Genomic DNA, 13,424 nt, shown 5'->3' with positions numbered 1-13,424 from the left:
TTTTTTTTTTTAAGTGTGGAGCATTTTAAAAGTCTTTATTGAATTTATTACAATATTGTTTCTGTTTATAGTTTGGTTTTTTGGCCACAAGGTATGTGGGGTCTTAGCTTCCTGACCTGGGATTGAACTCACACCCTGCATTGGAAGTGCAGAGCCCTACCTCTGGAGCACCAGGGAAGTCCTATCCCTCGATTAGTTTTAAGATCTAGCAACTACGGATGGTGATGTTAATTGTATCCCTCTCTAAAAATGTATTTATATGTCTCTGGTCAATAATATGTCACATGTAAGGACTAAGTGTAGCTGGATGAAGAGAACACAACCTTCTTTAAGCAAGTGACTCTCAGGTAGAAGGTCTGACAACCCTCAGGGGTCAGGCACCGATCTCCCCCCTCGTGGTCAGGTGACAGGACTCCTTTCTCTACCTTCCTTAGCCTTTTCTCATCCTCCGGAACAGGAAGAGTAGAGCGCACACTTTGCACAAGCCGTCTCGATGTCACCACAATTCTAGAGCCCAGCTTGTCATGTGTAATGGCATTTTCATGTTATAAATACTCCCACCAAGTTATAAAGTAACATTCTCTGATTGACTCAGGGTTTTCCAGATTACCTCTTGGACTTGAAAGAAGAAGTTTCCTAGAATGAACAGTAAAACGCTAAAAGCAGCAGGAATTTTACAGACCAAATGAAAATGTTATATAAACTGAAAATGGAAAAACATTAGTGATACTCTTAGGTCAGTCAGGGGTACCAGCTGTTCCCCTGACCTACCTAATTTTAACTGAAGGCAAACAAATCAGTAAAACTTTCCTTTTTATTCCCATCAATATTGTCATTTTTCTCTTGCTCCTTAGTCCCTCTTATCTAGCACTCTGACCATCGCTAGGGAAGAGAAGTCTTCCTTCACCGAATCACCTCAACCTCCAAGTATGAAAAAATGGAAGTTGGCAAACAGCAGATGGGCAGATAGATACAAGGTACACCCTCCCAGCCCCATAAAGCGTCCTCAAAGTACAGCTTGGCCAAGAGGACTTAATGTAAGAAAGACGGTCTCCTTTCAGTCAACTGCCTTCAATCCTAAGAGCTAGATGTGTAAGATCCCAAAGAAAACAGATTCAGGTCACTGTGGAATAGGAGACTCACTCACACACACACACCCCTCACACCTTATACACATTCCCTATCTCCCCCAGCACCAAACACCAATGACTATAAGGACCAAACGCCTACTGTGACGAGGCCTGCACATGTTGGGTTTAGACCAGCACAGTCGTCTGTGAGGACGTAGATGTTCTGTACCTGTGCTGCACACCACTGTAACGAGCGCTTGCGGTGTGGACGTGGAACGAGGGACTGGGCATCCTCATGGCCTAGGTGCTTACTGGCCACCTGATACCTACCACGGCTGTGAGAATGCCCGTGCGCTGTGTGGAAAGGGGCTGGCTGGCACAGGGTTACGCCCAGGCAGGCAGGGCGGCACTGGGAAGAACCAGGACCACAACAAGCACGAGTGCGTCCACAGTGACACACATCAGCAGTGACGCTGCCAAACATGTCCTCTTAAAACGGGTACGGCTGCAGAGCTCGCAGGCCCCTCAGGGTCCATTAGTATACTTGGGGGACAGTCTGACTCCAGAGACAGAACTGTTCTAAGGGGGGAGGACAAGAAAAACTGGAGCGTGTTCTTTAAAACTTAGAAAGAGGGGCAGGGGGAGGAGGAACAAAACAAGCCAAAAAGAACATTTGTCCCCCAGCCTTTAAGAGGGAGTAGGCAAAAACAGAAAGTAGGCATTCCAACGCGCAAGACGGCTTTTATTTCCCGCAGCTTTGGGAAGGAGTAGGTACAAGCTCCCTGTGAGCAGCTGCAATCAACAACCCAGCTCTAACCTCTCAGGAGAACCGCACTTTCGGCCTTCCGGGCTAAGGCTTATCCTCTGAAACAGGTCAACAAACTCCAGCTCATGGGCCAAACCAAGCCCATCAGCTACTTGTAGAACAGAACCATAGCATTAATTTACGCCTTGTCTCTGGCTGCTCTCTCACTGCAACAGCAGAGGCGAGTAGAGAACGGCCCACAAAACCTAAATGATTTACTGTCCAGACTTTATAGAAAGTGTCAACCCTTGTTTTAAAGAGATAAGAGACAACTGGTGCCAGACGTCACGACAGGAACACAGCGGAACAGAGACATGAAAGGACTTTTCCTCAAGGGCCTGGGCGGCGACTCGTTCCGGGCATAGAACCCCAGTGCGGCTGCCCTCGGGGCTGGGTGGGCACAGGGAAGGGCCCTTCCCCTGGGTGCCCAGGCTCATAGTGAGCCCCAGACTTACTGTCCCCCAGGATCAGTTCCACTTCTTCATCTGCATCTGAGTCTTCGTCCTCCGCGTCCTCCCCCTCCTCCAGGAGGTTCGCCAGCTCCTCATCAGAGGGCGAGAAGTCATTGTCCCCATCCTCCCCCGCGTTCTCGTTGTTGTCGTCCTCCTCGAGCTCTGCCTCCAGCAGCTGGTCTGTGTCCAGCTCGTCCAGATCATCAGTGTCGTCGTCGTCTTCGTCGTCGTCTTCTTCCTCCTGCTCTTCCTCTTCCTGGTAAGAAAGCATGAGGTCTGTTAGCCAAGACACCAAGACCCAGTCCACCTCGGCCACACAGGGAGTCTCTCCCCTGCTTCCCAAAGGACAGCGGTGGGAACAAGCAGTAGCGAGCGCGGTGATCCAGGTTTCAGCACAGGCCTCAGGGGCCAGCGAGACCCGTCAGTGACGGCTGAGACAGGCGCACACGTGTCCCCCAAGGCCCCAAGCGCTCCCTCAGGCAAGGATGGCCACCCACAAAGGCAGTACTCGTCACGCAGCCCTTCTCCAAGGAAATGGATAACACACTCCACAGAGGTCTCTGCCGTCAATAGTCTATGTTTCTAACTAATAATAAACCCAAAGAGGCTCTTCTCTCTCTCTTGCATCAACCAAATCAAATGAAATCAGCTGAGGTACTGGAATAAAAGCTTCTACCTGGAATCTAAAAAGCAATGCTTAATAAAACAAGACAAATACAGTTGCGTCACTGGCTCCTAAGCCCTTTCAATCTTTGTCCTCGATCTTTCATAATCACAGATAAACCGTGGGTAAACCTCTGACACCGCTATCACAAGCATCCCATGATCTGAATACTCAACAAAATAGACTTTTACCATGTATATAACACTTATTCACCGTATTTTCTGTTACAAGCCACATACTAACCCCCAGTATGCAAGAGAAACAGTCCATACTTCGTTCTTAAGAGATCTTCCCAAAGGTAAGAAGATAGCAGAAAACTAATGAAATGCTCAGCCCTAGGTACCCTGGGCTTTGGAAATGATACACTTTGGCATCTGCCGCATTTCAGTTTTGCACCAAAATCCAAACCGTTTCCCTTCAACCAAGAGGACACAGACACCTCTGCTTTCCGAGGGATGGCAGCTGTTCCCAACATTCAATCACTAATCCTGCTGCTCAAACATCAACTGTGAGCACTGCCCGCAGCTACAGGATGCTAATTCCTGCAGTAATAAAATACAAGATTCACTGAACCGGAGCCTAATGAAAGGCACGACAGAACAAGCCATACACAGCAGAAAAAGTATTTTTAAAACATGGTTGAAAGTGCTGCTTCATGCCAATCACTTAAAACCCAAGCACACAACTCATCCAGCCACTGATGCTCATGAGCTGTCGTGTGAACCAGGCTCACATCAGCACAGCGGCTCTGCTCTACGAACCTTGAAAAACTGGACCCACCATTGAGAGACTTTTTGATTTGCTGTTTGGCCACTGATTGAGACTTTTCAACAATTTCTGGCAGCTATATGGGAAAACTTTAAATACCCAGTCCAGTATTCCTGATGCCTGTACAAGTACGTTCCATACCAGAGTTTGTGTGTGTGTGTGAACAGAACCCAGGACGACCTGCAACCCTTGCTGAACAGCCTCGCCACACATCACCTACATGTGAACAGCTACCCGATGACCATCAGCTCACTTTCTAAATTTTAAATCTGAAATCTGGAGCATGAAACAGAAGCTCACAAGGTCTATTCAAAATGCTGTGGTAAAATCTAATCCTGTGGTTGAACCCAAAAGAGAGTTGAGGAAGCAATTTTAAGAGCATTCTTGCAGGTTTCAGTACCTGTTTTGTAAAATGAGGCCCTCACCTTCGTATGTACAGAACAAAGCTTCCACTAATTGAGTGGCCAAAAAGTGATCCAAAAATTATTACTTAATGAAAGAAGCAACTTGCCAGAATCCTGACTCAACTCCAGCCACATTCAGATCAAAGAGTATTGTTTTAATTCCCTAAAACCTCTCTTTCAGGGCTTAGAAACATGAATTCAGGGCCAGGCTGTTTTAAACTAATAAATTCTACAGAAAGAATTTCAAAGCTCTTCCCTTTTGGGTTCCATCTTAAGTCAATTTCGTGGTTACCCAAAAGCCCCAAACCCCTGCAGATAAACCAACCCGCTCCCCTCTCCTGTTCAGGGAGCAGATCAACTGGTGTGCAATCCCTCAGGTGCCTTCTCCAGCCAAGCATGGGTGTTTCCTGACTCAAGCCTCATGTGAGGAAGAAGCCAGCCTTCCTTCCTGTTCCTGACCTCAGTCCAGCCCAGGTCCTTATTACCACACCGCACCTTTCTCATGCCCACTCCACTCACAACCACCCTCACGTCTGTCTGCACTAGCTTCTCATCTCTGAAGAGATTCGGCTTCCCCAAGGCTAAACTTCTCAATCCACACAGGCTTCAAACTCCTTCCACCTAGACTTTTGAAAAAGGTAACCTGAACCCGCCCTCCTGGCCTCTAGGTCCTCAACTTACTCACTCATCCGCTCTTTCAGCCTTCTATTCCTCTAACACTTGACAGTCCGGATTCTGCCCACCGCATTCCACGGGAGATGGTATGTGCCCTGGAGCCAGGCTGCCTCGAAGAATCCAAACTACTGGCACTGTGTTGACTGTGGGCGATCAACTTAGCCACACGGGGTTGTTGGGGGCGGGGGGAGCAATATATGTATGTAACCTCCTTGGAAAGCGCCTGGCGTATACGAAGTGGTCGGTAAGCCTGTTGTTCCTATTATAGTAACTAGAATCTTCCTAAAGGAACACAAAAGCCTGAACGGCCAACCACGGGGCTTCTCTACAGTGACTGACCCTGACCAATCCTGGCCTCTGCACTGGGCTGCCAATCTTGACCTCATCCTGACCAGATCTCCTAGGCATAAAGGTTCCTACAACTTTAAGTCAAATCCTGAAACTCTCATTAGATAGCTCTACCCATCTGTACCACAGAAACTTCTAAAACTGAACTCAAAGCACCTTCTAAATCTAGCCCCTTTTCCATACCTCTTCCAGTAACCAGATGAAATCTCAAACAGCTGTCACTCCCCCCTGCACAGCTTAACACCCAGTGAACTACCATCGCCCTCACACAGGGGTGCCCAGCACTCCTCTCGTTGCACTCACCTACTGCATTCTCCCCGCTCCTGTCTACCTCCAGTCTCTCTAAATCTCTGTGGTCTTATCCCTTCCCAGAGTAAAAAACCCAGGAGCGCTCCATAATGCTGCCCAGGCTGCAGAATTACAACAGAAGCAGTGATTACTAAACAACCATTTAATGCCAACTTCCCTAAATACATCTTAATCTCTTGTTACATAACATGATTTAATGACACTAGTGCTTCCTACTCATGTATGGCCATCAGAATGCGTATTTCAGAGAACTGGGAAAGTTCCCCAAAGTAAACATGCCTAAACTCCACCCAGCGTCCAGGCTGACAGAACCAATCTTTACAAATGAGGCTTCCACAGGAGGATTTGGGAAAGGTGCCCAGGAATTGCGGCGTAACCATAAGGAAGAACCACTTGACAAAATGGATCTAAGTTGACCTCTGGTTCTCGGTCACGCTTTTCTGTAGTAACGGATCCTACCCAAAACCCCTAATGACACAACCAAAAAGGTGAATACAGGCATACCTTGTTTTCCTGCAATTATGCTGTGGTTTCTTCGTGTTTTAAGACAAATTGCTGGTTTGAAGCAACCCTGTGTCAAGCAAATCTATCACCACTATTTTTTTCTAACAGCATTTGCTCACTTCATGTCTCGTGCCACATTTTGTAATTCTCAGAATTTCAAACTTTTTCATTTTTATTATATTGGTTATAGAGATCTGTCATCAGTGATCTCTGATGTTACAACTACGACTCACTGAAGGCTCAGATCATGGTTAGCATTTTTTGCCAATAAAATAAGCTATGTACACTGTTTCTTTAGACACAGTGCACACTATTAATAGACATAGTACAGTGTAAACATAACATTTCTATGTATTGGGAAACCAAAAAACCTCACTTAACTGTGATATTGTACCACTGGCTTTAATGCAGGAGTATGGACATGAACCCACAGTGTCTCCACGGTATCCCTCCACAGGTACCAACACCTACCTGCCCGCCTCCTCTCAAGCTGTCTTGCTCTCTAGGACTTAGTATGGGTTTTTAATTAGTGCAGCATTTGTTTCTACACCATTCAACATTCTTCTTAAATAGATGTCTATTTTCAAGACAAATAGCTTTTAGCCTATACTGCCTTCAAAAATATAACCAATCTCTTAAAAAACCAAATCTCTGGTCCTACTTTTAAAACCGTTTATGTAAAAACTAGGATTGCTTTTTTAAAAATACAGTTAAAACCTAAGCCTACTGTCCTGAAATGGCAACATGTCATATTTGCAAGATTTAAACTCCTGCTTCTACTTCTGACACTTGTTCTTGGTGTTAACAATCTTTAAAAGCTATAGATTCACTTCAGGATCATAAAACGCTTGTGTTTTTCTCTCCTCACCAGCAGAATCTAATTCACCTACATTTGAAATTTCTTAGGGTGGGCGGGGGGAGCTTTTCAGGAACCCCGACCAAGCTTACAGCCCATGTGTAATCAGTAAAGACTCTCCCCACCCGCTTCTAGGCAGTGGGGAGCACGCAGGAGGCGCAGCTCACAGTGTGCCCAGATTCCAGAACAGAGTGGAGAAAAGAAAGCAGTATTCCCTTGTTTTGTTAAAGAAATTTAAGATTAACTATAATTTGTTTAAATGTATTGGCTTTTCAAAATCTAGGAACAAATGACCAATTCTAATGCTTGGTTTTATAATTTTCCTGAAAGCCAACATCAAAGTTGACAGAATTGATTTAAAAAAAAAAAAACCACACATACCAAAATTGGATAATACGAGTTTTAGTAAGTGAGTAGCTTATCTGCTTTCATCAAATGCCTGAAGACTGGCAAACTAGCAGCCTCAGGAATCAAACATTTACATGTTTTAATTCAGCAACACAGTGGTAGAGTTCATCCTTTGTTAATCTCCAAGCTTATTTAAACATAAAGGCAAAAGACAACCATTTTTATGATATGTAAATTACATCAATAAAGCTTTTTCAATCAATAAAAACCATTTGTATAGGCACCTTATGCTGGCCCATCTCAGCATGTGGCAGCCGACCATTCAGGCTTCTAAGTTTATTTTGCTAAAGTGAAAAGGCAAATTCAAAGGTGCCAGTCACAGGTGCCTGCACCCCTGAGCCATGTAAGTCATACCTGGAACATCTGAGAAGACCTAAGAGTAGATATCTGGACTAGGACAAAATTTTGAATAGCAAATGAAAACATGAAAATGAAGTCTCCAGTTTTAAAATCAGATGAAACAAAGGAAAATGAGTTTAAAAAAAAAAAAAAAAATCAACCTGATACATGAAGAGGTGATGAGAAGAAATCTGAACACCTTAAGTGTTCCTCTGTGGTGATCTCTGGCTTCCACACCCTGCCACCTAAGATTCGCTTCTCATCTGTCACTCCACCTCTGCCAGAAGAGTGAGGCCAGTCCCAGTAACAGCCCCCCAGCATCCGCAATACCTAGCTTCTCTTTTCTTGACTGTCTCCTCAAACACAGACACCAGGAATCACCCACCCGAAAGCTCCTAAAGAAGACTGTTGCCCACTGCTTTGTAAACTGCAAGGACGTGGAAGAGCAGGGATAATGGTATTGATAAGTAACTTCAGATAAACCCAGTTTTTGCTGCACATTTACAGTTCAACATGTAAAATTCAGGAAGCTTGAGACAAAACTGCTATCTGTAGTGATCTACAGTGATGGGGTAGTGATGAATGAACAAGAACGTTAGTCTGCAGCCACCTGTACCAACAGGTGTACTAATACACCAACTACAGCTTGACACCACCACCTTCTGTACCTACTCAAGAATAAGCTACATCCTGACCCATGACAGCTGAAGTGGAAAAGAACATGCACCAGGGAAGGTGGTGTCTAAGAAGCAAAAAGCCACAAGAATAAAAGACCAGTCACTATTAAAACCCTGACTCAAAGCAACCACACAACATGTGGAGCATCTAATACCACTTGCAAGCTCTGGTACCAAGAAATACTAGCAACACGTCCAAGTTAAATCCTGCTGCAGTCAAGAAAACACGAAGATCCATGTCACAAATAAACCCAAGGTCTCAAGTATCCATGTGAAGACCTCTCCCTTTCACCCAGATCTCATAACTGAGGTTTAAACACTGTGGGACCCTCTCATCCATGACACCAAGGACAGGCATGAAGCCCAGAAAGCATTACCAGAAACCTTTCTATTATAGGGATTTCCTGGCTGCATCTGGTGAAGTGGTTTAAACTCTGGAGCCTAATCGTCCTTTAAAATAAATTCACCATTTAAGAGCCAGAAGCCTGAAGTGGTCACTCCACCTTAACAAGTAAAAAGTTGAACAAATTAAAAAAATCAGTAAGTCTCACATTTGACAAAGAGGTGGGCTGACAGGGCAAACCATTGCCCCTAAAATCGGAGGGACCAACATGCAAATACAGAGAATTGCAACTTGCCACAGCACAGACCCAGAAACACAAGCATCCATAGGAGCCAGTGCGAAGGTAGGAAAACCTGAACTAAAAATGACCAGTGGCTGAAGACAGGTCTGAGCAATGAAAGACAGTATATGGGTTTTACCTCCAGAAGCCTGACCTGGTTCTCAGGGTGAATGTTAGAGAAAAATTCCCTTGTGCCTCTGGCAGGGTGAAGGGGAAAAATAACATGAAATGCATCAGAATTCTGTTCTTCCTAAGGAGGGCTGCCCTCAGGAGAAACTATCTAACCAGACCCTGATCTATTGGGGAAAGGGAAATACCCAATTCCAGCCCATTCCAGCCATCTGTACTACTGAAACAAAGCGGAAGAAACAGATGTGTAAAGTTCACCGTACTGAGGTAGAGACTCATTAAAAGACTAGTTATAAGACCATAAACTGCTTTCCTTCCTCCACATATTACCACCACATTACTAAAAGCCAACAACAGTTTTTTTTTATCCAGCACATCATGTCCAACTGTCAAGAAAAATTATTAAGACATACTAAAAGAAAAAAAAAAGTTTAAACAGACAATAAGCACCAGAAACAGCTTCAGATATGGGAGGGATTAATAGACCAAGAATTTAAAACATCTATGGTTAAGAAACTAAGGGTTCGCTAATAGATGAAGTAGACAGCATGCAACAAGAGATGCACAACAGAAGCAGAGAATGGCAATTCTAAGAAAGAACCAAAAAGAAATGCCAGCAATCAAGAACACCGTGACAGAAGTGAAGAATGCCTGTGATGGGCTTTATTAGTGGATGGACACTGTTAAGGAAAGAATCTCGGAGCATCAGGATATCTCGATAGACACCACCAAAACTCAAAAGGAAAGAGAACAAAGTGAAAAACGCTGAACAGAATATCCAGTAACAACTGTGGGATAACCAGAAAAGGCATGATGGGGAAACGGTGTCTTTATTTTTCTGGGCTCCAAAATCACTGCGGATGGTGATTGCAGCCATGAAATTAAAAGACTCTTGCTCCTTAGAAGGAAAGTTACGACCAACCTAGATAGCATATTCAAAAGCAGAGACATTACTTTGCCAACAAAGGTCCGTCTCGTCAAGGCTATGGTTTTTCCAGTGGTCATGTATGGATGTGACAGTTGGACTGTGAATAAAGCTGAGCACCGAAGAATTGATGCTTTTGAACTGTGGTGTTGGAGAAGACTCTTGAGAGTCCCTTGGACTGCAAGGAGATCCAACCAGTCCATCCTAAACATCAGTCCTGGGTGTTCATTGGAAGGACTGATGTTGAAGCTGAAACTCCAATACTTTGGCCACCTGATGCGGAGAGCTGACTCATTTGAAAAGACTCTGATGCTGGGAAAGATTGAGGGCAGGAGGAGAAGGGGATGACAGAGGATGAGATGGCTGGATGGCATCACTGACTCAATGGACGTGAGTCTGAGTGAACTCTGGGAGTTGGTGATGGACAGGGAGGCCTGGCATATTGTGGTTCATGGGGTCGCAGAGTCGGACACGACTGAGCGACTGAACTGAACTGAACAGGTAATGAGAATTCTAGAAGAAAAAAAGGAACAGAAGAAATGCTTGAAATAATGACTGAAGATGCCCCCAAATTAATGGTGGCCAGAAACCAAACCAAAGATCCAGGAAGCTCTGAAGAGACTAAATGCCCCCAAACCCCACACCTAGTCACATCATTTTTAAATTACAGAAAATCAAAGAAAATATCCTGAAATAAGCCAGAGACAAAAAACACCTTACCTATAAAGGAACAAAAAGTTACATCCCACATCTCCTCAAAAACCATGAAAGCAAGAGTAGAATGGAAAAGAATATTAAACATGTTTAGAGACCAAAACCACCAACCTATAACTTCGTAACCAATGAAGGTGTGCTTCATAAGTGAAGAGGAGTTACTTTTTCAGATAAACAAAAACTGAGAAATTGTTGCCAGTAAACTTGTTTTGCAATAAATGTTAAAACAAAGTTTTCCGAGAGAAGGACAATTAGGTTAAAAACTCTGGAGGAAGAGCACTGGAGAAGGAATAAGTGAAGGTAGAATAAACAATTTTTGTAATTGATCTTCATTCAAATTAACAGTAATTTGTTCAAAATAGTAATACCAACAATGTATTCAATTATGCATGCTTCTATGTAAGTGAAATGAATGACAGCAATGAAACAAGGGACAGGAGGAAAGAATTAGGACTGTGTGTTTTGTTATCCTAAGTTACTTGTACTATTCATTAAGAGCTACGGTGTTATTTGAAAGTAGACTTGGATTACCTGTAAATATAATCTTACAACCTCTAGGGTAACCACTAAAGAAAATGGAAAAAAAAAAAAAAAAAGAAAGTATAACTAACATGCTAATAAAGAAGAGAGGGGAATCCTATGAAATACTCAGTGAAAACCACAAAAAGGAATTCCCTGGCAGTCCAGTGGTTAGGACTCTCTGCTTTCACTGCTGTGAGCTCGACCCCCTGGTTGGGAACCTAGGATTCCACATGCCATGTGAAAACAAAGAAAGGAAAGGAGCAGGGGAGGAGGGAAGGCAGGCAGGCAAGAAAGCTTAGAGTTATCAGAGACAAAGCAAGGCATTATATGGGATGTGATATTTGCACAGCAAAACGCACCATAAACAAAAAGGCAACTTACAGACCCGGAGGAAATATTTGCAAGCAATGTGACCTGTTTCCAAAATATACAAAATAGCTCATACAGCTCAGTATCAAAAAAACAACCCAAGGTGAGCAGAACACCGTAATAGACATTTCTTCAAAGGCATACAGATGGCCAAAAGGCACATAAAAAGATGCTTAACATCACTAATTATTAGAGAAATGCAAACCAAAACTACAATGAGATATCACCTCACACAGCCATCATCAAGAAGTCTACAAATAATAAATGCTAAGTGAGGAGGGTGTGGAGAAAAGGAAACCGTCAACACCGCTGATAGGAGTGTAAACTGGTGCAGCCACTAGGAAAACAGCATGGAAGTTCCTTTAAAAACGAATAACTGAGTTACCATATGATCTACCTATCCCACTCCTGGGCATATATCCTGAAAAGATGAAAATTCTAATAAAAAAAAATACACGTGCCCCAGTGTTCACTCATAGCAGCACTATAGCCAAGACATAGAAGCAACCTGTATATACAGTATATATACTATAATATATAATTATATACTATATAATAAATTATATAAACGATACATATACCACTAAATATATAAACATAAAATATAATACATATACCACTAAACATCACTGAATCACTTTACTGTCCACCTGAAACACAACTTTATGAATCAACTATACTTCAATTAAGAAAAAGAAAACAATCCAAGAACTATATTGCTTTTCACTCAAAAAAAACTTAAACCATACTTTTTGATTATTCAACTGAAGGAATAAAAGTCTAAATTAATATTTTAAGTATATAGTGAGACCACTACATATCTATTAAAAAGGCCAAAATGGAAAACACTAACCATACCTCATACAGGTGAGCACATGGAGCAACAGGAACTCTCATTCACTGAGGGCAGAAATGTAAAATGGTACAGCCGCTTTGGTAGATAGTTTGGAAGTTTTTATAAAACTAAACGTACTTTTATCATACAATCCAGAAACAGCACTCCTTGGTGTTTACACAAAACAGCTGAAAACAGCTGTCTACATAAAACCTGCGCGTGGTGCACAAGGGCTGATTTGTTGCTGCTGTTGAGATGCAGTTATACAAGCGCTCTATTCTGAAGTGCCAAAACTTTACTCAAATTATGCCAGATAGGCTGTGATACCAGACAATGGAATATTATTCAGCATTAAAATGAAATGAGGTACTAAGTCATGAGAAGATATGAAACAAACTTAAGTGCATATTATTCACTGAAAGAAGCCAAGCTGAAAAGGCTACATACTGTATGATTCAACTATAAGACACTCTGGAAAAGGCAAAGCTATGGAGACAGTAAAAACATGAGTGGTTGTCAGGGGCTGGGGGAAGGAGCAATCAATCAGTGGAGCACAGGATTTTTGGAGCAGTGAAACTACTCTGTACATAGTACAATGGGGACAGCGTCGTTACACCTTCGTTCTAACCACAAAATGTCCTCACCAAGATTGCACCTTAATGTAATCTATGGACTCTGGGTGATACTGATGTGTGGAAGTAGGTTCACCAGCTATAACAAATGTACCACTGTGGTGTGGGATGCTGTTAATGGAGGAGGCTATGCACACAGCAACAGGGTATTTATGGGAAAACTCTGGACCTTCTGCTCAGTTTTGCTGTGAACCCAAAACTGCTCTAAAAACTAAACTCTATCCAAGAAAAAACAAAACTTTTGTACTAAGGATGTCATTTTCAGTAAAGTGCTTTATAAAGTAACATTTCCATGGTATCCAAGAAGGATCCTGACTCTCTTCATCTGTGCGTGAGGAGAGGGGCAGACGGAGCTGGGAAACTGCCCCTATCAGGGCCTCCCGCAGACGGGAGCAC

General features: G+C 43.2%; 1 protein-coding gene across 1 annotated transcript in view; it reads right to left on the bottom strand.

The window, feature by feature from the left end:
• Positions 1 to 13,424, bottom strand: part of VPRBP (Vpr (HIV-1) binding protein) — an 89,064-nt gene that overhangs the window by 2,988 nt on the left and 72,652 nt on the right. The window contains 1 exon segment of the mRNA XM_010851787.1: positions 2,331 to 2,583. Within this exon segment, the coding sequence (XP_010850089.1) occupies positions 2,331 to 2,583 (253 nt within the window).

Source organism: Bison bison, unplaced genomic scaffold (genome assembly GCF_000754665.1).
Source record: "Bison bison bison isolate TAMUID 2011002044 unplaced genomic scaffold, Bison_UMD1.0 scf7180017864304, whole genome shotgun sequence".
NCBI lineage: Eukaryota > Metazoa > Chordata > Mammalia > Artiodactyla > Bovidae > Bison > Bison bison.
This window is presented reverse-complemented; position numbering and strand designations above follow the sequence as displayed.